The following is a 25,919-nucleotide window of genomic DNA, read 5'->3' on the forward strand; positions in this document are numbered from 1 at the left end:
CCTGCACTCTTATTCCAGATATTAGGGTGACCGAAGAAAGTAATTTCAACGTCTGACCGGACCTTTTAGAGGTTATTCACTCAAGAAATAAATTATATTCTTAAGCGGTTAATTAAACCTCCACTCACTCTGCAAAGTTTGCCTCAACAAGAAAAACCCAAAAGATCATCATGTTGTGATTTGACTGTGGGGATGTGCAGCAACTGGCACAAATCTTTATAAAATCTCTTGAATCTGTCTCCCACTGTTTACATTTACTACTGGTTGATATACTGCACACAATTCATATTTCATCTTCAATCCTGCGTTTTGGTGGAACAGGCTTTATTAAATACACACTACTTGCAAGCAACTTGTGTCATATTAACCATTCCTATGTGAACTACAAAACAGGCACGACTTATTTAAACGTGCACTATGAACCTATGTTAAAGCCAATTTAATATATAATACCTCTTCACAAAATACCACTGCAGTATGTTAAATCATCTTTGTTTAATTTACTTTATGAATGGTTTCTTACATGCTTAGATATACTTGTGTATTTAACATCCAAGATTTAATTAGAATTGACCGCAGGATGGCAGCACAACTTTTCCCATCGTCGCAGTCAGCCAAAATTAAGCAGGCGAAGAAGAAGATCTTTCACCGGATGGAAACCTTTCACCTCTGCCGCTGTGCATGAGGTTGGCGGGCTGCTAGTTGAATGTGTGTTTGATGTATTTGTTTAAACTCTGCCGCTCAACTGGTGAACAAACCTCCTGTGTCATATAACTAACCATCCACGCGGAATCTTTTCATTCGGGTAAAGCCACGAGTTGACTTTAAAACAATTTTATTTCCCACTTAGCTAGCATTTAGCTAGCATGCTAAATAATAAGGTTTTCAAATCTAACGTTAGCTGTCGGCTAACTGACCGGCATTCTTTCACCAGTTCGCTATTATTAAACTGAACTAACCACCGGAGCGCTCTTCGCTTCTCGTATGAAATCTCGCCTTTCTTTGACGACGTTGTCGTCTAAACTCGTTGTTTTAAACTCCATAATCCACCAGGGGTAGGTGAACGGCGGTAGCTCAGCCATGCCCTCCAGCGCCGGACCCAGCAGCCCGGCAGCGGCACTCGCGGAAGCGCTGGAGAACTCCTCCCGGCTCATCGACCGACACCTGCAGGAGGACCGCTGCTTCCCCGAGCTCTCGGAGCTGCTCAGCGTCCCCTCGCACAGTAAGTCGCGCGGGAGGGATGTGGCACGTGAGAGTAGAAGACCCACAGCCGTCAGACTCGCAGGGAATGCGGCCACGAAATGCCGAACTAGAGAGCAAAAGCCATCTGTTTACACCTTTTTTGAACTTTCACTTCATCGGGCCCACGGCAGATCTGTGTAACGATCATTATTTCAATCGGCATGTTGATATGCTGCGCCTGTCACGTGGATGGGTTTGTTTTCGACTAAACCAAGTGCTCCAAATAATCGACACCAAAGAAGTGTTGTGCATGGAGTCTGTGCTCTTTAATTTAAACTAAGCGACAAATGGGAGCAAAAAGAAAAGTATTAACAATAGAAGTCGCAGCAATGTCTCTGATTTGAATAAAACTGCACTGTTTGTTCAATGACGCAATGTGTCTGTACAAAAGAGTGTATTACAATCGTGATACAACATTTGGTGTCTGGACGGTGCATACATGGACTCTAACCGCGTTGTTTGTTGTGTCGATAGATATGCCATCCCTCTCTGGAGTGTCGGACATGGACTACCCCCTCCAGGGTCCAGGTCTACTCAGTGTGCCCAATCTCCCAGAGCTCAGTGCTGTCCGCCGCGTCCCTCTGCCACCGGAGCTGGTGGAGCAGTTCAGCCGTATCCTTTTAAATGCTTTAACTCTTTAACAATCAGCGAAACAATGTTTATGGGTTGATTGCTTTGTTTTGAGCTGAATTGGAGTTTCAACTTAACCATTTTTACAGATATGCAATGTAACTGCATGATGGGAGTTTTTCCAGAGATCTGCCGAGCATGGCTGACTATTGACAATGACATCTTCATGTGGAATTATGAAGATGGGTGAGTAACTATTTACGTTAGATGTTAATTATGTGCAATAAATAAAACCAACTAAAGTACAACTAATTAAGAAAACTTATATTAATGTTTTAATAAATATTTTTCCTTTATTTCCCTCTTAATGTTTGCAGAGGAGATGTGGCTTATTTTGATGGCCTCATTGAAACCATCCTGGCAGTGGGCCTTGTAAAACCAAAACAAGGTAAGTTTTAAACATTTAAAGACGGCATTGATTTAATAATTCCATTTATTTGTTGGAATAATGTGCATGTTTTTCCTTTTTAGGGATTTTACAGCCACACATTCACTACCTCTTAGTATTGGCCACTTCGGTGGATGTAGTGATCCTTGGGCTGAGCTTCCCCAACAGCCAGGCTGGTGAGTCATTCCTTCAACTCTTACCACACTGTCTCTACAAATGTGTACAAACAAGTGCCAGGTATTCAAAAGTGAGCCAAATGTGCAAAATAAGGACAGCTGCTGTACCATAACACCGTAATATTGTAACTCATTTCAATATCGTCATTCACCTGCAGTGGTTCATCTGTAATCTTTCTGTGGCTCTTCTGTTGCAGGCTTGAATGACAGCATGTCCGGTGGGATGCAGCTACTACCCGACCCCCTCTTCTCAATCCCCACAGACAACATCTACATCCTCTCCGTCACCTCCACGGACCTGGGACGCATTTTCATGGCAGGAAAGGACGGCTGCCTCTACGAGATCGCGTACCAGGCCGAGGCAGGGTGGCTGAGTCAGCGCTGCCGAAAAATAAACCACTCCAAAAGCTCTCTGTCCTTCCTCGTTCCCTCTGTGCTCCAGTTCTCCTTCTCTGAAGACGGTGAGGAGAGGCTACGCAGTTCCACGTGGAAAAAGGGCGTCTTTGATTTGATTGAACTTGTAACATGTGGTCCTCGTGCTCCACAGACCCCATTGTGCAGATTGCCGTGGACAACTCCCGCAACACGCTGTTCACACGCTCTGAGAAAGGTGTCCTGCAGGTATGACGTTTGCGGAGTGTCAGGTCAATATTTCTTGTGTTTGGCTGTTTGTCATTAGCTGATTTAAAGTGCGCTGAAATGATGTGTATGTATTTAGGTGTATGACCTGGGGGCTGACGGTCGCAGCATGAGTCGCGTAGCCACAATGTCACAGAACACCATCGTTGCTGCTGCAGGAAACATAGCCAGGTATGTCCTCCTCCGGTCATGTTTCTTATACATATGTCGTTAAACTTACAATGCCTCAATAAAGATTATTATTGTATGTATGTCTGAAACCCTCCTCCCTTCTCTGCAGGACTATTGATCGGTCTGTCTTTAAGCCTGTCATCCAGATCTCCGTGGTTGACAGATCTGAGTCCTCAGACTGTCACCTGCTGGCTGTCACTCATGCAGGTAAAGATTACGGAACACGAGCAAAGATGAGTGTGAAAACCATAGGATACGGGTACGGTAATATGCCTTTATACATTCCGTGTCTGTAGGGGTGCGTCTCTACTTCAGCACTACACCATTCGCCCTTCCACACCAAAGGCACCTGGCGGTTCGACCTAGCCTGCTAGCTTTGGTCCACGTCCGTCTGCCTCCAGGCTTTTCTGCATCCTCTACCCTGCAGAAACCTGCAAAGGTCCACAAGGCACTACACAGCAACGGTAAAACTTTTTTGTGTCCTATTTATCAGACCCAATATTGTATTTAACCTTTTGGTTAATGTAATAATCCAGATCTGCCGGTAATACCAGTGTCTACTCTTTGTTTAACCCTTCAGGTATTCTCTTAATGGCTGCTTCTGAGACAGAGGACAGTGACATTCTGTGGTGCATCAACCACGATTCCTTCCCCTTCAAGAAACCTTTGATGGAGACTCAGGTTGGGGCAAAATAAACGTATAATAAATGGAGGAAAATTGTGACGTCAATTAAATGTCTCTTGGCAAATTTGTTGCTGCTTGGTATTTTTTGGTAAAACCAGGCTACACAGGTCAAACGAAACCCTACAATTTGCCTGTCGCTCTTCTGTCCTCTATTGCAGATGATGTCTAACGTAGACGGACACTCTTGGGCTCTTTGTGCCATAAACGAGGAGAGACCATCGAGGATTTTTACTCCTCTGAACAAGGAGCGGATCCCCATCACTGACTCGCCAGTAGTGGTCCAGCAGCACAACATCCCTCCGCAGAAGTTTGTCCTTCTCTCTGCAAAGGTTAAAACGGCTGCCGCCACTCATCACGTTGCACACCCGCTCATTGTGACAAAACATCGTCTTGGTTGCGTATACTAAAGGGGACTCCTTGCCGTCCTGTAGGGGAGCCATATCTTCCAAAAACTGCGACCGGTGGACCAGCTCCGTCACCTGCTGGTGAGCGGCGCCGGTGGAGAAAGTGAAGAGGTTGAACGTTTCTTCAAGCTGCACAGGGTACAAAGCCAGACTAAAAACTGTGATGTTTTGAATCCTCTTCAACGTGGCCTTTGGCCAGAACCATGAGGCATGCAGCCATGCACCGGGTCTGCACGCATATTTCTCTCACACTGTATATTTGAATTGTTGCGTTCGGTGCAGGAGGAGCAGGCTTGTGCCACAGCACTGATCCTGGCTTGTTCCAATGCCGCTTGCGACCGAGAGGTTTCACAGTGGGCCACCAGAGCCTTCTTCAGGTCCGGTTGCATTGTTTACACACGCTCTGATTCGCACTCGCGCATGCGGTGCATAAACTAAAAGCTGTTGTTGCTGTTGTCATGATCAGATATGGAGGAGAAGCACAGATGAGGTTCCCAGCAGCCATGTCTTCTCCCAGCACCGTTGGACCTGTGATGAGCTCTCCAGCACCGGGTAAGTTATCTGTGAATATTCTGTCATTCAGGCAGAAATGGACAGCCTGAGTAAACTTATGTTATGGTTGCTCTTTCCCAGGCATCATGCCCCCAGCTTTTGCAACACCTTTTGCCCAAATGCACACTGGGTCTGTGCCCATCACGCCCATGTCCACTGGCCCAGAGGTTATCTTCTCAGGGAAACACAACGGCATCTGTGTATATTTTGCTCGTATTCTGGGGTGAGTAGATCAGTGTTGGCTCTGACATTGTCTTATTTTGAATATTTTTCCCCGGGCGAGAGTCTAAATTAGATGCGGGTCTCTTTAGTCGGAGGTGTGGATGCTGACGTGTGATTTTGGTGTCAACTGATCAACGTGTCTTTCTCCCCGGTTCTCTGCCCACCTCCCGCAGAAATATTTGGGACGGCAGTCTTGCAGTTGAGAAATGTTTAAGCAGTGGAAATCAGACTGTCAGTATTGTAAGTATCAAAAGTAACAACACATGAATTTATTTAATAGTAAGAATGTGGGTGAGTTCGTAGACACTCATCTGTTGTCTCCACAGTTGGAAAGCAGCGTGGGGTCGTCTGAGCTGGAGTCGGTACTCATGGAGCTGTGCGGTTTAAGGGAGTTTCTTGACAAAAACTCTCAGTTCAGTCCATCTGCTCTTGGCGCTGCGAGGTAGAGCTCCTTTGATGCATTAAACTGTTAGTTCTCCAACCTGTTCAGGTGCAATTAGAATCTAGTCCCTGTGACAACAGGTGCTTTTATTTGGGCTGATCAGACTAGACAGAAGAATTTCAAGTGAACGCTTATAATGACAGATCATGTGGCTAACATGCAATATCTGTATATCATTTCATCTCGTACCTTATCCCTGCAAGAAACTGGAACCTGAAACAACATCAGTTGCTAGGTGTTGTTTCCCACCTCCCCACATGAATAACAACTGTTCTGTCCTCCATTAGTTTCTCCTCCCCTGCCAACCTGCAGCAAAGGCTGCTGGGATTTATGCGTCCCGATGGCACCAGCTCTCAGCAGGTCCAGCAGGAACTGCAGAGGAAATATCACAGTGAGTTATGATTGCAGGTTTTTCACATTGTTCTGAACAAAAAATTAGAAAAGGGGACTTCACTGACCTCGTATCCCTTGTACTTTTTGTGTCTGTGTGAATAGCCAAGGCTCAGGTCTATGAGAAAGTGTCCCTGCAAGGCATCCAGCAGCTGGTGCATCGCTCTTATCAGACTCTGTCCCTCCTGAAGCTTCTCTGTGATCATCAGTTCAGCGTCATTATGTCTGAGCTGCCAAAGGTACACGTGTGCACCAACTCCTCTGCCGCAGTAGAGCTTGTACATTATCGCTGCAGTACTCATCCACAGGGCCTCCTCAATGTAATACCTTTTTTGTTTTCAGCCATAAAGCCAGTGGACCGTGTGAGCTATCCCATTATTATTCTCATTGCTCACCTTTATATTTGTCCCTATCTGTTTTCTGTAGGAATTTCAAGAGCAGATGAAGGGAGCGAGTTTTAAGGATGTAGTAATCAGGGGAAAGGAGCTGTCTGGCTCGCTCATCACAGCCCTCATTAATGTCTACATCAAAGATAATGCCTCCGTGGAAGCCATCAGCAATCACCTGCGCGACATCTGCCCCCTGCTGTACAGCAGCGACGACAGCGTTTGCTCAAAGGTACATCTTTTTTTAAATTTTAGATTTTAAAAATTTACTCCATATATATAAATGTGTCACACTTTAATACAGCTACATGCTTCTGCAATTATAGATTTATTGAGATCTTTGTGCTTCAATTTTCTTGCTATCTTCAAGATGACTCAAGGGGCATCAAAGCCATTAAAAGGTATTGATTTGCCCACATTGATCCGCGTGTCTCGATCCGGAATTTGTTGCTTTTGTCTCCCACTCAGGCTAATGAGCTGCTGCAGAGCTCCAAGCAGATTCAGAATAAAGCAGACAAAGAGCGCACGCTGAGGGAGTCCCTACGTCTCTATCAGCAGATCAGCCAACACACCGACCTGCCGCTGGTCTGCTCTCAGTATCGGCAAGGTGGGCACACACCAGACCTACTTCAGTCAAACAAGGCTGTCGATCTGCTTTGTGACACTAATGCCGTCGCATTGTCCGCAGTGCGTTTTTATGAGGGCGTCCTTGAGCTGTGCCTCACGGCCGCGGACAAGAAGGACCCTCAGGGACTGGGGCCTCACTTCTACAAGAACGGAGAGCCCGAGGAGGACGGAGTGGGCCAGCAGGCCTTCCATGAAAGGTAACGCGTGGCAGGTCAGCATCGCTGATTGCCATTTTTGTCACAACATTTCACCTCGTCCCCCTTCCTCTGTCTGCTCCAGGCTTTTATGTTATAAGTGCATCACAGACACCATGCAAGAGCTGGTGAACCAGAGCAAAGCCGCCCCCCAGTCCCCCAGTGTCCCTAAACAGCCCGGGCCTCCCGTCATGACCTCCGACCCCAACATGCTCAGCAACGAAGAAGCCACAGCTTATGTGAGAAAGAAGTTGCCGGTGGATGCGTATTTCTTGCCAGAGCCGTGCCGGTGATGCATTATTCATGGATGTATGTGTTCCCCTTGTAGTTTGAGCAGATTCTGGGTCTGGCTCAGCGGTCTCAGGACGAGCTGTTTCACATCGCTTTGTACAACTGGCTGATTCAGGCCGACCTGACTGACAAGTTACTCGAGGTAGAGTACCCGTCCATTCTTGTTTCCCTGTAAAGACGCAATGTGTTACACTGATAGCTCTGATATTTAATGATAACTGGAGGCCCGAATTCTAAATTAGTGAGAGATTTGAAGCCCGCACAGGTCACCTGGTTGAGGGCTCTGAACCTAGAAGAGTAGGTGTAGTGAGGCTGAAAGTTTGCTTGCTTCATGGCTGTGGTGCATGCGCACCACCTCGTTACAGGTCCGTGTGTGGATTTACACAGGCCAAAACAAAGAAATTGTGTTTTTTTTAAACAACTACATCCAGATCTTACTACAAATTCTTGTCTTGAATTGACATAACTACGTGTCCTGATGGCTGTCCTGTTATCTGTCCGCTGTCGTCCAGGTGAATTCTCTGTACCTGGAGGAACACCTGATGCATATGATCAAGCAGGACCAGAGTAAAGTGCACAATATGGACCTGCTGTGGCGCTACTATGAGAAGAACCGCAACTTTGGCAAGGCAGCTCACGTGCTGGCTCGGCTTGCTGACATGCACAGGTTTGGACTCGCTACAGCTGGACCGTCCGTTTCCTTCTGGTTTCCAATCATTATAAAAAGCGAAGGCGGCGATGACGACAAGTTAAAAATTGTGTTCTCTGATTAAGCAGCACTGAGATCTCATTGAAGCAACGTTTGGAGTACATCGCCAGAGCCATACTGTCTGCTAAGAGTTCCTCATGCATCTCAGCTCAGGCCTCTGATGGAGAGTTCCTTCACGAGCTGGAGGAAAAGATGGAGGTGCGTACGTGCTTGTGGTCGCGGCAAGTCATTCAGCAGTGATTTGCTGTGGTGACCACTCTGTTACTGTGTTGGATACCCCCCAGCTGGTGCGTATCCAAGTGCAGATCCAGGACACCCTGATCAGACAGTACTCCCATCATCCCTCGGTGAAAAATGTTATCTCTCAGTTGGATTCAGAGCTAATGGACATCACCAAGGTAACGTGCAGCAGCGGAAGAATTAGCGGTTGAAGTAATTATCAAGGAATTTGATAATGTTCGTAAATGCTCAACATGTGTTCTCTGGCGTAGCTCTATGGGGAGTTTGCGGACCATTTCAAATTGTCCGAGTGCAAGTTGGCCATCATTCACTGCGCGGGACACTCTGACCCAATCCTGGTGCACTCGCTGTGGCAAGAGATCATGGAGAAAGGCAAGTGAAGGCCAAACCCCTCTTTCCTTCAATGTGCTGCCTACGCCATGCGTGATGTCATGATGTGATGATGGGTATTTGTCTTGTCCAGAGCTGGGAGACTCTGTTGCGATGAGTCCGGCAGACAGGATGAGGTCGCTCAGTTTGAAACTGGTATCGCTGGGGAAGATTTACGCCGGAACACCGAGATATTTCCCCCTGGGTAAGTACTCGGGTCGTCCTGCACCCGTATTCGGTTCTCCTCTCGTTTCCGGCTGATTACTAATTTGTCCGCAGTAATATAATTAGACTTCCTTGTTGCATCATTTATGTCGTCACGCCTGGTGGTGCGGGCCTGCGGGGCCATGCAGGTGCTCTAGGTGATTGCTAAATTAGCCTCGTTACAACCAGCTCGTTCAAACTTGTCTTTTCCGTGGAGACAACAACGTATTTGAAATGCATCCTTAGCGCTTGCATGCACAGAATCAATGGACCCCCCCTCCCCTCCCTGAGATGTACAAAGTGCCGATGTGTCCTTTTTGATTGCAGAGTTCCTCGTCAAGTTTCTGGAGCAGGAGGTGTGTCGGCTGAACTGGGACGTGGGCTTCGTCACCTCCACCATGCAGGAGATCGGAGTGCAGTTGCCGCGTCTCCTGGAGGTTTACGACCAACTCTTCAAAACTCGAGTACGGTCGCTTCAAATCATCACATTTCAAAGCATCACTTTTCCCACCCTTGTCCTCACCCTGGTTCTGGTTCTAGGCAACAGCTTTCTGTGGTTTGAGGGTTAATTATCCACCGATCTCCCTCATCCCTCCCCCTTGTCTCCAGGATCCTTGTTGGCAGCGGCTGAAGAAACCTCTCCACTTGGTGGAGTGCATCCACGTGCTTCTGTCGGGATACGTGGATGATCCCAGCCGAGTACCGACCTATGACAGGTAATCCCTGCCTGAGCTGTGCCGCTTCTGGCCTGTAGTGGGCGCTGTTGTCTTTAACTTGTGTTTACAGTGACATTTTAGGCCAATGACGAATAAATCCTGACATGGACTCTCTCTCCACTGCTTTCTCATTTTATTGTAAGCTGTTTTTAGATACAACCATCCGCCTTCTGCACAGGAAGAGAAATAGTTTTGAATATTATTATAATTTTTTTAACTGCTTGTTTTCTCTCCGTCAGACGGCGGTTCACCAACGTGTGTCTCGACGACATCTGTGGATACCTCGTGGAGCTGCAGTCTCTGAGCCCAAACGCGGCCCTCCAGCAGACCATCGGCAACTTCAAGTCCCTGCAGGCGAAGCTGGAGAAGCTCCACTGACTCTTCCAGTGACGCCATTCACGGGGCTGTCTCGATCTCTCACGGTTGGCCTTAAATTAAACGGTCTGATTCAAAAGTGCGACCACTCACACACACGCTCTCAACATGGTGTGTGTGTATCCCGCAGTAGAGTCTTTGCCTCTTTTTGCTCGTTGTTGAGAGGCAGATGACGGTAATGGCTTTTGATAAAGCAGAAGGAGGAAACTAGTTTTATAACTTATTTAATACATTTTGTTATGGATCCAGAAATGCTGAAACACAACTGAAAAAAGCAGCGCGGTTGGTTATTTGCATTGTGTGCAAATAACTTTGTCCCAAAAATGGATATCTAAAAGAATTACAAAATATTTGAGTTACTTGTGTTGGTTAAAAACATGAAATCACTCTGCATTTTAAAGGTTTCAACACGTGAAAGCATTTATTTTGGGATATTTTGGTTTGAATCTAATTTCCAAAGACATCTCAGTAAAGCCTTTTGATCAGTTGAATACCTTTTCTGCGTTTGCCTCCAAACAAACCGTTCCGGACGTTGTAATTATGTACATAACTTGGCCATAATGTTTTCTGCGCTGCCAACGGTCATGTACACACCGAAACCTTTTTCTTTTCTCATGTTTATTATTTAGAGTGAGCATTTTGTCTTGGCGGAAACATTTAACAGTGATTTTGTGATTGTTTTGAATGCGGAACACATTTTTAACCAGGAGCAGTTCAGTGCTATACTGCAAACTTTAAAGAAAAATAAATAAAACATTTTTATGAAGAAATAGAACTTGTTATTGACTTTTTTCGAGGATGGTTTGACATTTTACAGGAACTAGTTGTTACCTGTAACCCATCAAAACGAGTAATAAATTCCCTTCGGGTTTGAAAATGTTGCGCTGCAGAGGGAGTACAATAATAGACTTCATGTCTTCACTGGTTGTTTACATAATTATGTTTAATTGAAGAGAGCACACATGGTTTCCTACTGTCATCACAAAACAGAAATTGCTGCAGTAATTAATTTTTCCGCCAATTTCCTCTGCACGCTAGTGAACGATTATGCTAAATTCCTAATTAGAATTTCTTACTTGATACTGGGTTGTTGCTCTTAATGTCAGTACCCTTTCATGACGTTTACCATGTAAAACTAATAATGCCGTCAGTAAGAACTGTCCCTCTTCCATGTAATGTAACCCTCTTTAATGTTACTCTTTAGAAATGTTTGTGCACAACAAGCAGCCACAATCATTTCTAGCCTTTTTGCTATTTGAGGTGAGAAGCAATATAATATTTTTGCCTGCTGTGATCAGGAAGGAAACATTTTACATAGCTTTTCAAAATAAAGTTACAAGGTGTTTCATGCAGACTGAAAGATCTGGAAGGTGATAACAAGGACGCTGGATAAAAAGCACAAAAAATAATTTCCTTTTAAATATTGTATGAGGATGTCTGATGTAGAATGTAGACCATCAAAATGTTCAGTTTAACAGAACCCCCCCGCCCCCCCATCTAAAATCAATAAACTTCATTTGAATTTTCTGCCACTAAATGTATCTATTAGCCTATGTATCAATTCTTAAGACATAATATGAGATATTGGCTGTCAATGCAGTTCTTTCATCCCGTCTCTTCTACAGTTCCTTGCGTTTAGTTACTCTGTCACAGATTTGGATCCTGCATGTGATGTGCACATTTCTACCTTTTGCAGGGGCAACAAAGCTTTTTCACGCCGTACAAGAATATGTAGGGGATGATGCAGGTGTAGGAGGCCGCAATGTAGCTGGCCACCTCCACCAACATCGAGGACGTGTGGATGTTGTTGCTGATGCGCAGGAGCAGATGAGTCAGCCAGCAGACCAGGAACACCACGGCTACTGCCACCACGCTCTTGGCCGCTCTCGCCTGAGTGCTCGGGCTCGTCTTCGCCCGCGTCTGGTTCGGCCTGCCGGGTTCTCCCGGAGCTCCGCCCCCGCCCTCCGCGTCCCCGCCGCTTTGACCCGACAACCCTCCAGCTGGACACGCGGAAGCGGGCACGCCGTTGTAAATGTCCGTTAGGGATGAAAGCGCTTTTGGATCCTTGGTGGCGCCTGGACCGGGCGCGGCGCCGTCCACTCCTCCGTCGTCGCCGTCGTCTCGGCCGCCGCTGCTCTTGTTTTCCCTCCCCTTGCCAGCGTCAGAGTTGTGACCCTGTACGCGGTGCGAGTTTTGCAGCAGAGTGATGACGATCTGTACACTGGCGAACACCATCCCGGCGAGGGGGAGAGCATTCGCCAGGGTTAGGTAGAAGATCTCGTAGGTGCGCCTGGCTATCGGGCTGGGGAAGACGTCCACGCAGTCCAATTTGCTCCCGTTCCGGCCCTCCAACGCCACAAAGAACACGTGAGGGACGCTGAAGACCACCGCCACCGCCCAGCTCCCGGCCAGCAGACAGCCCACCAGGCTCAGGCGGTCCAGCTGCACCGGGGCGCCGCCGCGTTTCAGGGAGCCCACCAGCTTCTGGTGCCAGAACACGCTGATGAAGAAGGTCGAGTAGATGCTGCTGGTCTCGGAGAGGTCGGCACAGAAACGGAACGCGGCGCAGAAGGTTTCCCCCAGGAACCAGCGTCCGGCGAAGTCCGCCGCGGTGTCGGGCAGGTCCACCAGGTAGTTGGTGATGAGGTTGGAGACGGCCAGGTTGATGAAGAGGACCTCGTTGGTGCGGATGCTGGATCTGTGGCCGGGCAGGGAGCGTATGGCCAGCCAGTTGTTCCCCAGGACCCCTGCCAGGAACATGAGTGCTCTGATGAGGGATTCGATCCACCCAACTGCGTCCATCGCTTCACGGGACCAGGGGACAACTTTGGGTGATCTCCGACGCTTTGCTCGCTGGGCCTTTTATAGAGGAGGGTTTGAAGGGAGACCCAATCACACTGCAGAGTTGTTAAGTCTCACTTTTTTAGTTTTTCCCTCAGGGAGCCTCCATCATGAAGGTGTATCTTTCCATTGACAGGCCCCCCTCAAGGAGCTTCCCCTCAGTAATGGTCTCCGGTGTGTTATCTGACGGTGCAACTCTGCGGGTGTCTGGAGAATCAACGGGTTAAAGCAGAGTCCAAACTAAATTTTCAAAAATGTCATGCACAATTGTCACCCTCGTGCTGTGGAGCCGTGTGTGAAAAATACATTTGATAGAATATAGAATATATATATGAATACACAAAAAGCAATAATCTGCCTGGATGTAAGACAATGGTAGCCCTTGGAGATGGAGTGAAGTGACATGTGGTTGATTCTCAATTCTAACTGCGAACATAAATAATGCTGATGTTTAATCCTCTTGGCACTCCAATTTAATTTATTGTCCATTTGTATTTACAAATGCTTACAGGAGCACATCTGCTCAATTGCACGAAACATGCAAACATCCCCTTCTTTGGGGACCCGTTATTGAAACTAGCGAAAACTATTTGATGATAATAAAATGGATTCATGTCATTTAACTTCTTGACAAGCGGATGTGTTAAAAGCTGAACTAAAATCTACAAATAAAAGCATGCATTGATGCTCTATGGGTCCTCTTCAGGGTTTGATGATTATTAGTGTCACACCGTGCACAGCATCACCTGTATCCTGCCCCGGCCTTTATTCAACCTGAAGAGGTCCATGCATGAAACATTTAGTTAAATGGTCCATTGGTTTTTGATGACATGATAATGAGATAAATGTCATGCTGGTGTGGTTTGATCAGCCTGATAAAAGCTTAAAACGTTACCCATTGACCACTGATAAAGGCACGAGTTACAACTATACAATATGTGGTACATTTCAGGTGGTCTAATCAGATTGGTATTTTTTTTAATTGCCATATTTTGCGTGGTATTAATAATGTCTCGCTAATATGGACAACAATGGACATGGCTGACCACTTTAATTCTTTAGCGAGGGGGCAGATAAGCTGTTCCACTGGTAACAGCTGGAAGGGAGAGCGGGCGGGGAGGAGGAGGGGGGGGGGGTCTTAGTTTTTTAGTGTAGTAGCGCTGCACGTGATTCAAGAGCAAAAGCTCCACCTTTTTAGGATAAACCAGAGGGAGGCATCTGTGCGCTGCTGCCTGGGACACACGCACGGGACCGGGATGCGCCAGTGAGCTGCGCCGCTGCGGGCTTTCGGCTTTCAACGGATTTGATCGACATATATATATATATATATATTCTTTATATTTCCCCTCCCCTTTGACTATGCTTGTCGGTCCCCTGCGCTCTGAAGTTGACGCGGGGCTCGGTGCGGGAGAGGAACAGAGGAGCCCAACGGACGGGTCCCCGCGCGGTGCGTTCGCTGTCGCCTTCGTGATGAGCCGCCGATGAGCGCGCGGGGAGCAGGATGCCCTTCAGCGGCGCCGACGCACTGAAACCCAGCGCCTTCATCCCGGTGTGCACGGCCGCCTGCCTCCTGGTCGGCTCCACCTCCCTGTTCTTCGTCTTCACGTAAGTGCCCCCCTCTCCTCCTCCTCCTCCTCCTCCAACCTAAAAAAACCACGAAAAGTTAGCGACTGTGTAGTGAAAATCGTCCGGCCACTCATCCGTCATCCGTGCATCAGGTAGCCTGTTTCGTTACGTGTCTCTACGGGTGCGTGTGGATTGGATTTGGAAGCTATGAAATAATAATGATGATCTCGTACGTTTCTGCTCCTGGTTAATGTTCGAGCTCTACAAAGCTGCTTTGACCCACATTTGATGGAAAAATGTAAAATAATGCTGGCAGAGGCACCAAGGATGCCTCTCAGTGTGGACCGTAGCCCGGAGGCCGGTCCGGTGCACCCCGAGGAGTAAGCACAGTTTTGGGAGATAAGCCAACCACAGTCAACATATTAATGTGCCGTCATGACCCACATGTATCACAATTCTATAGCTGGAGGAAATCAAACACACACTCTGCAGTTGGTGTGAAGATCAGACAACCTGCTCTGAAATTGAAGTTTTCACATTTGGTGACAGTGTGGAAATGGTTAAAATCAGCCTCCTTGTTTTGACCTATTTGTGAGAAACTAGTGGGAGGCTGAAAAGACCGCTCTCAAGCCAACACGGGCATCCAGGAAATAATGAAATATAATATCCCATAATACCCTGCAATCCAATTTGAATGGCGACTTTTGGTTTGCCAGATTTATCTACACATCTGTGAGGCTTTACATTAAGAAGAAAAAAAAGCACTAGCGCTACTACAGTATCCTGCTTTCAATATGAAAACCCCCTCTCAGATCCACCGTTGACTTACAGTTTTGGAGGTCACCACCTAACCTCCACTCTGGCAGTTAGCTGACCCTTAACCTCTGCAGCCATATCTGTCCTAGTTTCGACCCAAAATCTCCATGTTTCCACTGGAAACTGACACCAGATTGGGCGTATAGGATTAGGGTCCTCTTGTGAATGCCATGTGATTTCCCCCCCCCCTACCCCACCTCCACGCACACACACACATCTGGGAAAATGTAGCCTGTAATCTTTGAATTTACAATCAGCAGATATGTATTCACTTCACCCTCATGCCCCCGTTTCATTCTTTCTCTGTCATCTCTCTGTTCTTTAGTGACAAAATAAGCCCACAGTTGTAAATAAAAGCAGAAATATGACCCCTTGTTTATTGAAGATTCCAAAAAGAAACCAAATCTTACGTTTTTACGGTACGACGCCATGTGAGAAACGTTTCTCTACTTTGAGGTTGTTGATAATCTATCGATTAACATCATTGTTTTGTAGTTTAAGACTATCGACAGGCCCTTGGCCGGAAACTGGAAAAAAAAAACAGATGAACCCCACCTAAAAAAAAAAAAATCAATGACCTGCTGACGTGATTGATTGATTAAAAGCCTGCTTAATTGGGACTGCATTGCTAAACCAGCAAAACCAGGACACTGCAAGTGATGGAAGGAACAACTGATGAATCTGCTGCTTCTTACGGGGCGGCGGTTGCATTTCAGCTGAAATGACCTTATAACCTAAAACTCTTTAATAAACACCCAGTAGAAGGGAGCTCACAGCTCCATAGACTCCCTTTCTCAGTGCTGGTGTGCATTCGTTTGGTATCCGGAGGGCCGACCAACCCACAAGCTGTGAGTAAGACAACCCAGTTTTTTTTTTGTTTGTGGGCTGCCTAGATCAGAAACATGTGATTCAACAAGACACTCGGATTAAGCTCCCCGTCCTTTGTCACGTGCTGACACTTAGAAATCCCCCCCCCCTTCCCTATCCGAGTATACCTCCAAACCACAGCTTGAGAACTACCTTCTCAAAAATGTGCCATCATTTATCGCCAGCTCATCAAAGCAGACCGTGCATGGTGCTAACAACACAGCGTGTTAGACTTCACAGGGGCACACAGATATCATCAGACAGACATCATTTTTCTGTGTTTACATTAACGCATGTAAACATGTACTAGTTGATACCTTGATTATAAGAATAAACCCACAGTGAGCCTTTGCACACTCCGGGTATTCAATTTATCAACAAATAAGTAACGAAAACCTCACTGACCAGTGAATCCCTCGCAGCATTTCTTGCTCCTATATTGTGTAATGCGTACAGTAGACTTGAAAGCCATTCATATTCACAGCATTCGGCTTGTTTGGTGTGCTGTCAGTCTGCCAAGTCAGCAGCTGCAGCTGGAGAGATTCCCTTCCTCCAAAAGCCGAGATGGACGGGTGCCACACTCTGTTCTGCCCCACCTTGGTAACACTGAGGCAAAGGGACACCGCTTGTCATCCGCCATAACATCACCTTGGCCTTTACCCTGGTTCCCGTCAATAATGGGAACACATCCAGTCCGGCCTTGTGGGCTTTTGTTTTGTCACTTTTTACGTTGCTGAGAAGTTTTACCCCCAAATGGAATCATAAACTGAAAGTTAATTTACTATTATACATGCAGTTATAAGTGTGTGTGTGTGTGTGTGCGCGTGCTTTAGTAATACAACAGTGAATGTTTCCATCTGTGTTTCCACTGCGACCTTTATACAACTGTTCAGGCTCTTTTGTTTTCCTTGGCCTGATAAAACTCATCAGTTACCAGCTTCCTGCTTTTGTTCCTCTGACCATGAACTGTTGTTTGGGTTTGTGCGGAAGATTTTGTGCATTGTTAAACCCGGGCCGGTGGCCTACGCCCCACGAAGACTTCAGAAACATCATGAAAAATGTCCCTTTATAACTAAAATATGGTTCACTCTGCCCGGACTTTCATAAAACAGTACACCACACTGAAATATGTTGAAAATAGAAAACCCTTTAAAAAAGGTTTGAATCCCAAATGCTGCTTTATAAATACTCTGAATAGTGTAGAGACACTTTCAAGCTTAACTTGCAAGCAACACATTCAAAAGTCCATTCAAATCGTTTGTCGGAGGTTAAACCCACAATCCCCAAATTTCCTTTATTTGACTAAAAACCCTTTACGTGTACGCTGCACAGTGAGAACTGAGATGATGAAATGCGGATGAGACGCGCGGGTCTCGGATCACGTGAGCGAGCTCGGACCCGGAGCTGCACGCTGTCGGGGGATTTTTTTTATACACCCGGAACAGCCCCGCGAGCGCCGTCCCGTCGTCTCCGAAGCTGATTAGCTCGCACGGCGGTGACGTCACCTGCGTAAACCGTGACAATATTCCGCCCCCCCCCCCCCCACACACCGCTCACTGCAGCAGTGCGCCCGTCACTTGACCAACTGTGCAGGCGTCTGCTGTGCCACTGACCCACTACCGGGATGAGGGCGGCGTGCAGATTGCGAGAGCGGCTTACTGCTCCGTGTGATTTAGCACGGCTCCGCCCGGGCCGTTTTCATTAGGTGGGGCTTGTCTCGGTCCTTCCCTGAAGGTCCAGATGGCCCCAGGCCGACGGCGATGGAGGCCCCGCCGTCCGCACACAGTCGTCCACGCAGTAATCCGCTGCGCAAGAAAATCAATCAAATGAATTCTTACGGGCTCACGGTTTATGCGGCATTTGGGCAGAATGCGGTTGTTTCATAGCACTGTTTTCTTTCCACATCCCATAATTGGATTGTTCAAACGAATTGTTGGACCTCCACTCCGTGTTCACTGCCTTTTTATTCTCTTCAACAAATGGCACATGAAGACGCAAATGATGATGTACAATGACGCGCCCTTGCTCATATTGTCGTGCCGATCAAAACGCATTAAACTGGTTCTCTGTTGACTAGTCCCTCCAACCCCCCCCCCCCCCCCTTAACTCAACGAGGCATTACTTAGTTGCATAGGTCATTCAAAGCATAACGGTTGAACCTGTTGTCAAATGAATTGAATTCTGATTTAAAGCAGTCATTTGTTTATTTTTTTCTCGAATGCAATGACAAGGCCTGTGAATCCTGTACAATCGCTTGCAATCCATCTCCCATATAAAGTATAGTTTGTATTATTTCAATGTGTATTTTCAGTCATTTTGTAATCGTAGCTATTTGAATCAGTAAATACCGAGAGACACTCGTGCGCGCTGTCGTGTTGATTGACATAAATCTTTACTTTTGAAAGACTGATTCCAGAAATGTACCAAAGCTGTGCACTGATTGGGTGAACGCGTCGCTATTTGCTATCAGTCTATCAGGAAAGGAAAAAGAGAAATCACATTATTGTGTCATGGACCCAGGGTAACGACTTATAGATTATTCATTATTCCGATCTTTTGGGTAACGATGAGAGGAGGGTTTTAACTGACCACAGATTAATGATTCTGACCATCTATCACATGTCAAACATGTCCACGATAAGTGAGAGTAACTTTGACACAGTGGGGAGGGGCATCTTAATCTTTTTGTCATATGTTCACTGCCTCCTCATAAAATCCTTATACTAAATAGTTCCAAGTCTACAAAGTACTTCTTGTCCTATTTTCATTCAGTATTCTCACTATATCTGCTGTAAGGGGGATTCATGTATGGAGGCGTGAATATTTGAATTCATGTTATAATATCCAGTGTAAAGTAATTTCAAGAATGATGTAAGGTTACTGAACAAAGTAAATGTTTAACATCTAATGCTAGGAATCCACAATGCACTGGACTTGCAGAAATGGTCTATAATCCAGAGATCATAATCCAGGGATTACTGGGTTTGCAGCTGGCATGGCATCAGCAAGCGTTCCTCTAGAGGGGCTGGACCCCTCCCCCACAGCTTGAAACCAGCTGGGGGGGTTGGGGATTGGAGCCCTCATTGGGATGAAGCGCATAATTGAGAAGGATGACTTAATTTTCTCAGTCTTTTTCTCCTTCTGCAACACTGTATTTGGAATCAGTCTTATGTGCTCATGCATATCTGCATGAGAAATGGAACCAGTCCCTGGTTTTACTGGTTGAATATGAACATGGGTATTATAATATATAGATATCCCTATATGGAGACCTTAGCAAAAACGTTTACTTTTTCCTCTCATGAAATAGAACATTCCCGTACAGTATCTATGTAGGTGAAACATGTGATTTTCAATCAAACACGGTAAATCTTCTCTGTAAACTGATTACACTGTCCCTCCCTCTAATCTCACACAAAAGAGATATAATCATACTCCCAGCATTCAGTTCATCATAATTCAGGACAATCCACACACACACACACACACACACACACACACACACACACACACACACACACACACACACACACACACACACACACACACATATACACATGCTGAGTCTATGGAGATAAGTGATTGTTCTGTAAGACTTTAGGCCAATTAAAAAGATGTGGTCATGTCCCACATAGCACTCTTTTAATAGTAAACCATAGCTATAGTTTAGAATCATCTGGATTTAATTAACATCACATTTCAGAGATTTAAATTAAGCCTGCTCATTTACATTAATGTTTGCTTCTCCCCAACATCTTTATTTAAAATGTGTAAACTTTTGTCAAATACACTCAGTTTACAATGTTAATAAACAGAGAAAATCTGTCAATTCTAATGTTTGGCTTTTTGGCCAAATGGACAACTTTCACAATTTGACAACGAGGAGTATGTGACCGTCATCTTTTACTATTGTCTTACATTTTACAGACTAAATAACTGATTGGTATTTAGCCTTCAAGTGTCCAGATCTGCTTCATTACGTAACACAGATCAGAAAGGTGCGTGCTGGCAGTGTCCCGTGGGGCCAGAAGGGCCCCCATCATTTAATCCCTGCTTCTGGCCACTGGTGGACACACTAATACATGCTTATCTTTCACTGTAAACAATTACTTTTGGGATCCGGGGCTCCCAACAGAATAAATGGGATGAAGATTATCCCTTAAAATCTTTGCTGTAGCCTTGATTTGTGTTAACTCAACACAAGAGATGGGAACTCAAGCGTAGCAAACATGAATTCTGCTTTGAATGATAACTCAAGAAACGTTTTTAATTTTTTCTTCCTTTCATTTGTCAAATTCAGATGCCCGTGGCTGGCTGTAAATATCTCCCCTGCTGTGCCGCCATGCTGTGCCATCCTCTTCCTTTTTGTGCTGGCCAACTTCACCATGGCAACCTTCATGGATGCTGGTGTGCTCCCGATGGGTTAGTACTCAAAGTTACGTCATGCTAACAATAGAAGACTTTTTTTCTTTTTCTTTTCTTGTTGGTCCCATCTCACCACCTCCACTGATTGTTTTCCAGCCAACGAGGACGAGGACAAGGATGACGAGTTCCGCGCTCCGCTGTATAAGAATGTGGACGTGAAGGGCGTCCAGGTCCGGATGAAGTGGTGCGCTTCGTGTCATTTTTACCGGCCTCCGCGCTGCTCCCACTGCAGCGTTTGTGATCACTGCGTGGAGGTCAGTGCACGGACCAAAGTTTTTAGTAAGAAACACGGGGAACAGTTTAAAATGTGGGCGGTGAGTGATGAGAGCGAGGATGTGCATGCGGCTTTGAATGAGTGTAGCACTGTGTGTGTGTGTGTGTGGGGAAAGTCAACCAAGAGGATTTCTGCAGAGTGAATGATGGACAGAGTGTGATGGAGGGAGAGAGATCTCATTAATCAGGTTAATCCTTTTCTCAGATCCCTTGTAGACTCAGTGGAAATGCAATTGGAAAAAGGGTTCAGACAGTCTGCATAAAACAAAATGTATTAAGAAAGCACCGTTTTCAACAAAAGCTCCATTTTCAGTGCAGGAAATTAGTCAACGTAAACTCAGAATTTCAAGCACTTTTATTTAACGGCTTTTTTAATTTAAATGATCTGTTCCCCACAATTTCCCCTCAGGACTTTGACCATCACTGTCCCTGGGTGAACAACTGCATCGGGAGGCGAAACTACCGCTACTTCTTCCTGTTTCTGTTGTCGTTGACATTTCACATGATCGGTGTCTTCACCTTCGGACTCCTATACGTCTTGCACCACAGGGACGAATTGTGGAAGCTACACTGCACTGTCACGTATCCTTATACGCACTCGATCTTTCTTTGTGGGAACATATTGAACCTGTGTAGTCAAGACTAAAAGAAGCGGTTTTCCTTAACAGCGTGTGCAGTTTGGTAGTGATCAGCATATCAGGGCTGTTTCTCCTCCCCGTCCTGGGTCTCACTGGTTTCCATTTTTACCTGGTGTCCAGAGGTCGCACCACCAACGAACAAGTGGGTTTGATGTGATTCAAAACCATATTAATAAAGTAGATCTTTGAGGCTTAACATATGTGATCTATTATTGTGGCTATTACAGATTGTCCGTTACGTCTGTGCAATAATGAAACCTATCCAGCTGTAACTTTATCTCTGTTCATGGTCCCACAGGTGACTGGAAAGTTTCAAGGAGGAGTAAATCCTTTCACACGAGGTTGTTGCAACAACCTGGAGTATCTGGTTTGCAGCCCGATCTCTCCAAAGTACGAGCCATTTCCTTTGCTTAATCTACATTCTTTTTGCCCTATTACACACCCACTGACACCGTGTTTGTCACGTGACACCAGATACACAGCGAGGCCCCGTAACAAAGCAGTGATCCACGTTCAGCCTCCGTTCCTGAGACCAGAACTTGACCGGCAGAGGCAAATGAAACTAAGGGACAATGGGATACAGCGGCAGGATCTCCAAAATAAAGTACGCCAAAAACATGAATGACATATTCAAGTTGTTAGGAGAGTTACATCACTTGTCAAGGGACCAAAGCCCTCATGCTTTCTCTGTTTGTGTTTTTTTTTACCCTGACAGCGCACTTCAGCCGGAGCTGTCGAGCTGTCAGACATCAAGCAAATGAACACTGCTCCACCACTGCCACCGAAGCCAGATCACAACCTGCCGAAAAGCCAACTGGCTGTCGTGGATGGTACTGTCAGATGACACACGTACACTTTGACAACCAGCCACATATTCGTACAACACACACATCATGTTATTGTGCAGTGTCAAAGATACCATATCCACAACACCCTGGATACATCTTATTCAAGACTGCAGAGTCGATTTAAGGATACGTATGGTGGGACATCTGCGTTTTTTCTTTTTACAATGGTCCTACAAACAAGTGGTGTGTGTGTGTGTGTAGCCAAATCACGTCCTGGTGCTGTGATTACATACTGACAAGTGCACCAGATTAGTGTTAATCCGCAGTTAAAGGTAGTCACCAACAAATGAGCTATTTCCTCCATTTGAGTAACTATATATTCTATTGGAAATATTTACATCTTTCCAGTGGAAACTAAATCCGCATTGGTTTTAAACTCATCATGACATTTGCGTACAATAGGAAAAATAAAGAATATCTGTAATCCGCATGCCAACCACAAACTGCTGTCTTTTCCAGATGTTCGGCACCATACCAAATGTATCATTCCTGTATCCATTCCCACTGTGCCACAACTCCGGCCTGTCTTGGATGCCATATCCAGAGGATCATCACCCATTCCTCCAGAGCAGGTGCTTTTTTTAACTTCCCATATTGTTAGAGCATGAGCCTTATCATCTTGCATTGTGACCCCTGTCTGTTTTTTTTCTGTCTTCTTTAGTTGCTGAAGACATCAGAGCAGCAAGGGAACGACAAAAGTCCCGACATCCGCTCTGAACCCCAAAAAAGCCCTCGGAGGAGCAGCCAGCCGGCCAGCCTCCCCGTCCAGGCCAACACCATCTCAACCTCGATGCAGCTCAACTCTCTGACACTCAACAGCCGATCGCTCACCCTCAAACACGGCAATCGCCACGGCGGCAAATCCCAGCTACCTGCGATGCATGGTGACGGTGTGGGATCCAATCCCCCACCGGGGATCATGAGCTCGTCCAGCTCGCTGGCCAACCAGAGCAGCAGTGTCTCCTACGATAACCTCATTAACCCTTCAGATCCTCCGTTCCTGGCTCAGAGAGGGCCTCCTCCGGTTGGCTACCACTCTCACTTTTTGGCCATGGGCGCGGATGGCTCCGTGGTGCAGCGCCCCCCTCCGCGCGGCTACAGTCCCGTGTTCATGGGCGTCACCAGACAGTCTCCCCAGCACCGGGACATCTCACCTTCTCTGCAGGGCCGCACCTCAAGGGAGCCCTCTCCGTCCTTCCAAGGTTTCCCTCAAAGAGACCCTTGTCCGGCCTTCCAAGGGCTGATGTCAAGAGACCTCGCATCGCAAGGCGTGACGTCGCGAGACCTCAGCCCCACAGGTCCGACAATGCGAGATAAGACCCCTCAAGGTCTGCGGGACGGCCTTTGCGATCTCGCCTCGCAGGGTTTGACACCTCAGAAGGCCGCACCCGTACGCTACGACAACTTTTCAAAAACCATCATGGCGTCCATCCACGAGCGACGAGAGGTTGAGGAGAGGGACAGGATGCTGCGTCTCCAAGCCAGATCCCAGGCCCTCTACGGCCCGGATGTGGGGATCTACGACATCCCCAGCAGGAGGAGTCTACCACCCGACAACACCAGACCTCCGGGCTCCCGCGGACCAACTCCTCCAGCCTACGGCTCCAGGGAGTTCCTGATGAGTACGGGCATCCTCGGGTACGGCATGAGGACCTCGCCTCTCTCCAGCTCCTCCACGTCGTCCCTGACTCGAGGCCCGAAAACGTCCAGCTCGCCGCTGCAGAGCAGCAGCAGCAGCAGCTTGCAAAGCAAGGGCAGGTCTTCCTCTCCGGCTTACTGCCCTCCTGACAGACAGACTCAACCCCTCCTTTCCTCCACATCCACTCTGCCCCGCTTACCCTCCTCCTCCACCTCCTCCTCCACCCCGTTGTACGCCTCCTATGCCACCGTGAAACGATCCTCGCTCCCATACTCCTCTGAGGGGAAGGATGCCGTCACCCTGGGAGCGCTGAAATAATGTGAAAATACTCAATGTCTGATGGTGTGGATTAATCATCTATGCAGTGTTAGTCTCAGTCTTCACAGCTCCAAAATACTTTGTAAATATGAGGCCATATGGGACTTTACTGTGTGGGAGGGAGAATACACGGTGAAGGATAAACTTAGAAATACTCTTGAAATATCATGCAAGTTTAACCAATCCCAAGAAAAAGGTGAATCTCAGGATAGTCGTGCCTCCTCTTACAAACAGAGCGAGCTCTATAAACTCAATCACAGCCGAACAGCTATGTAAAGAATACATATTAACTTATTATCTGTTTGTATGTGTTTTGATATTGCTTTTGTGTAACAATGTAACACCTTATCACTTCATATGTCTGCCGCTGCAAAACACCCATTTTAATAGAATTTTGTAGTTGTTTATATGAATAAACTTATTTTGTAATTTTCATTTCTCCTTTTAAATCATTTCCTTGTGTGAATGGTTACCAATAACGCCTGTGCAGGGCTGCATTGGAGTATGATGACATTGTGACTGAGGCTTTAAATATTTAACACACCTGCTGTTTTAAGCAGCCAAAAAATATATATTTTACAGTTGCTTCAAAGATGTTATCCTTATGTGACATTTTCCCCCAAATCACAAGATAGATTGAGCTCATAACTCAAAAGATGACACGATTTATGGAGATAGAGTCAAGCTGCACTCTGCTCAAGTGCATACATTTGCCTGGCAGTGATGATGGTACTGCCGGAAAAAAACGAAATTATGACTTGTAATGGGGAATTTAATGAAATATAAAAGATGGTGCAATGATTTACTATTTCTGCAATGTCAGTTTTTACATTGAGTTTGTGTATGGCGCCCTCTAGTGAACTATTGGAAAAGGTGGTTTTCGTTTCTGTGTCAAATGTCAGAAAACAGCATGTTATTAGATGACAGTATTCCAGGTAATGGAAAAGACCCGGGGATTTTCTTTAGCAAGCCCTATATTCTAAAAGGTCTATTTAAAAGAAAAAGAAGTGTAAACCACTGCAGGCAGTTCAAGATACAATAATGAGAAAAATTATTTGCTAAAAAACATCTTTATTCATTTCATCTGGAGAAAGAAAAGCTGATTCAGTAAGGTCAGATGAGCGGTTCAGTAAGATTTAAAAAGAAACAAATCATTTCAAACAGCTTCAAACGTCTGCTCTTGTGGCTGGCCTTCCGTCGCACTCATGAGTCATTCAAGGGCTTTGTGACAAATATTTCTATACACCTTGAGCTGTGATCGACAATCACACATTTTTATTTGGGCCGATAAAGGACAAGGCCGGAGGCTCTGAGGCTGGAGCTTATAATGGGAGTTCTTGTTCTACTTCTCCTTAGAGCTTGGAAGGTTTGAGTCATTTAATCTTTCAACTGACAGATCTCACATCTGAATGGTTAATTCATTGGGATGTAAAAACAACTCACTTGTAAAGACCTAACAACAAAAGATGAGGAGCATGAAGACAAAGCAAGCCTCTTAGAGTGCCAGGAAGCGAAGTGAAGTGTAAAAAACGTTGTTCAGGGCTCACCGGAGCTGTTGTTCTTGCCAAAAATGTGATTTGCAGATTACTTTACGCAGTCTTTTCCCTCAAAAGATCTTGCAAACGAGTGAGGAGTT

The 25,919-nt window shown here is 46.2% G+C and overlaps 3 protein-coding genes across 4 annotated transcripts; 2 read left to right on the forward strand and 1 right to left on the reverse strand.

Moving 5' to 3' along the window:
• The first annotated feature begins 627 nt into the window (after window positions 1–627).
• Window positions 628–10,762, forward strand: nup155 (nucleoporin 155). 2 transcript variants are annotated; one of them, XM_062558838.1, is made up of 34 exons: window positions 628–805; window positions 1,054–1,222; window positions 1,717–1,854; window positions 1,962–2,058; window positions 2,190–2,260; window positions 2,344–2,436; window positions 2,634–2,897; window positions 2,984–3,057; window positions 3,155–3,246; window positions 3,356–3,453; window positions 3,543–3,710; window positions 3,827–3,927; window positions 4,090–4,260; window positions 4,363–4,473; window positions 4,618–4,712; window positions 4,802–4,887; window positions 4,969–5,110; window positions 5,283–5,349; window positions 5,436–5,551; window positions 5,839–5,942; window positions 6,047–6,180; window positions 6,368–6,559; window positions 6,796–6,934; window positions 7,016–7,151; window positions 7,234–7,387; window positions 7,477–7,581; window positions 7,952–8,106; window positions 8,214–8,346; window positions 8,433–8,546; window positions 8,640–8,760; window positions 8,852–8,962; window positions 9,289–9,425; window positions 9,571–9,677; window positions 9,917–10,762. In XM_062558838.1, the coding sequence occupies exons 2-34, from the start codon at window positions 1,081–1,083 to the stop codon at window positions 10,053–10,055; spliced, it is 4,107 nt and encodes a 1,368-aa protein (XP_062414822.1). In that variant the 5' UTR covers window positions 628–805; window positions 1,054–1,080; the 3' UTR covers window positions 10,056–10,762. The 2 variants fall into 2 exon arrangements, with proteins under 2 accessions (XP_062414822.1, XP_037341094.2); XM_037485197.2 differs by having other exon boundaries at window positions 629–805; window positions 8,217–8,346.
• Window positions 10,763–10,884: 122 nt separating this feature from the next.
• On the reverse strand, window positions 10,885–13,953 carry LOC119226857 (melanopsin). The gene has a single exon (XM_062558839.1). It carries the CDS (start codon window positions 12,852–12,854, stop codon window positions 11,736–11,738), a length of 1,119 nt encoding a protein of 372 aa, XP_062414823.1. The 5' UTR covers window positions 12,855–13,953; the 3' UTR covers window positions 10,885–11,735.
• Window positions 13,954–14,068: 115 nt separating this feature from the next.
• zdhhc8a (zinc finger DHHC-type palmitoyltransferase 8a) lies at window positions 14,069–24,718 on the forward strand. The gene is made up of 10 exons (XM_037485554.2): window positions 14,069–14,498; window positions 20,443–20,564; window positions 20,664–20,821; window positions 21,250–21,422; window positions 21,518–21,620; window positions 21,777–21,868; window positions 21,953–22,082; window positions 22,194–22,308; window positions 22,786–22,898; window positions 22,988–24,718. Exons 1-10 carry the CDS (start codon window positions 14,395–14,397, stop codon window positions 24,281–24,283), a joined length of 2,406 nt encoding a protein of 801 aa, XP_037341451.1. The 5' UTR covers window positions 14,069–14,394; the 3' UTR covers window positions 24,284–24,718.
• Window positions 24,719–25,919: the final 1,201 nt, after the last annotated feature.

This window comes from Pungitius pungitius, chromosome 18, assembly GCF_949316345.1.
Source record: "Pungitius pungitius chromosome 18, fPunPun2.1, whole genome shotgun sequence".
Lineage (NCBI taxonomy): Eukaryota > Metazoa > Chordata > Actinopteri > Perciformes > Gasterosteidae > Pungitius > Pungitius pungitius.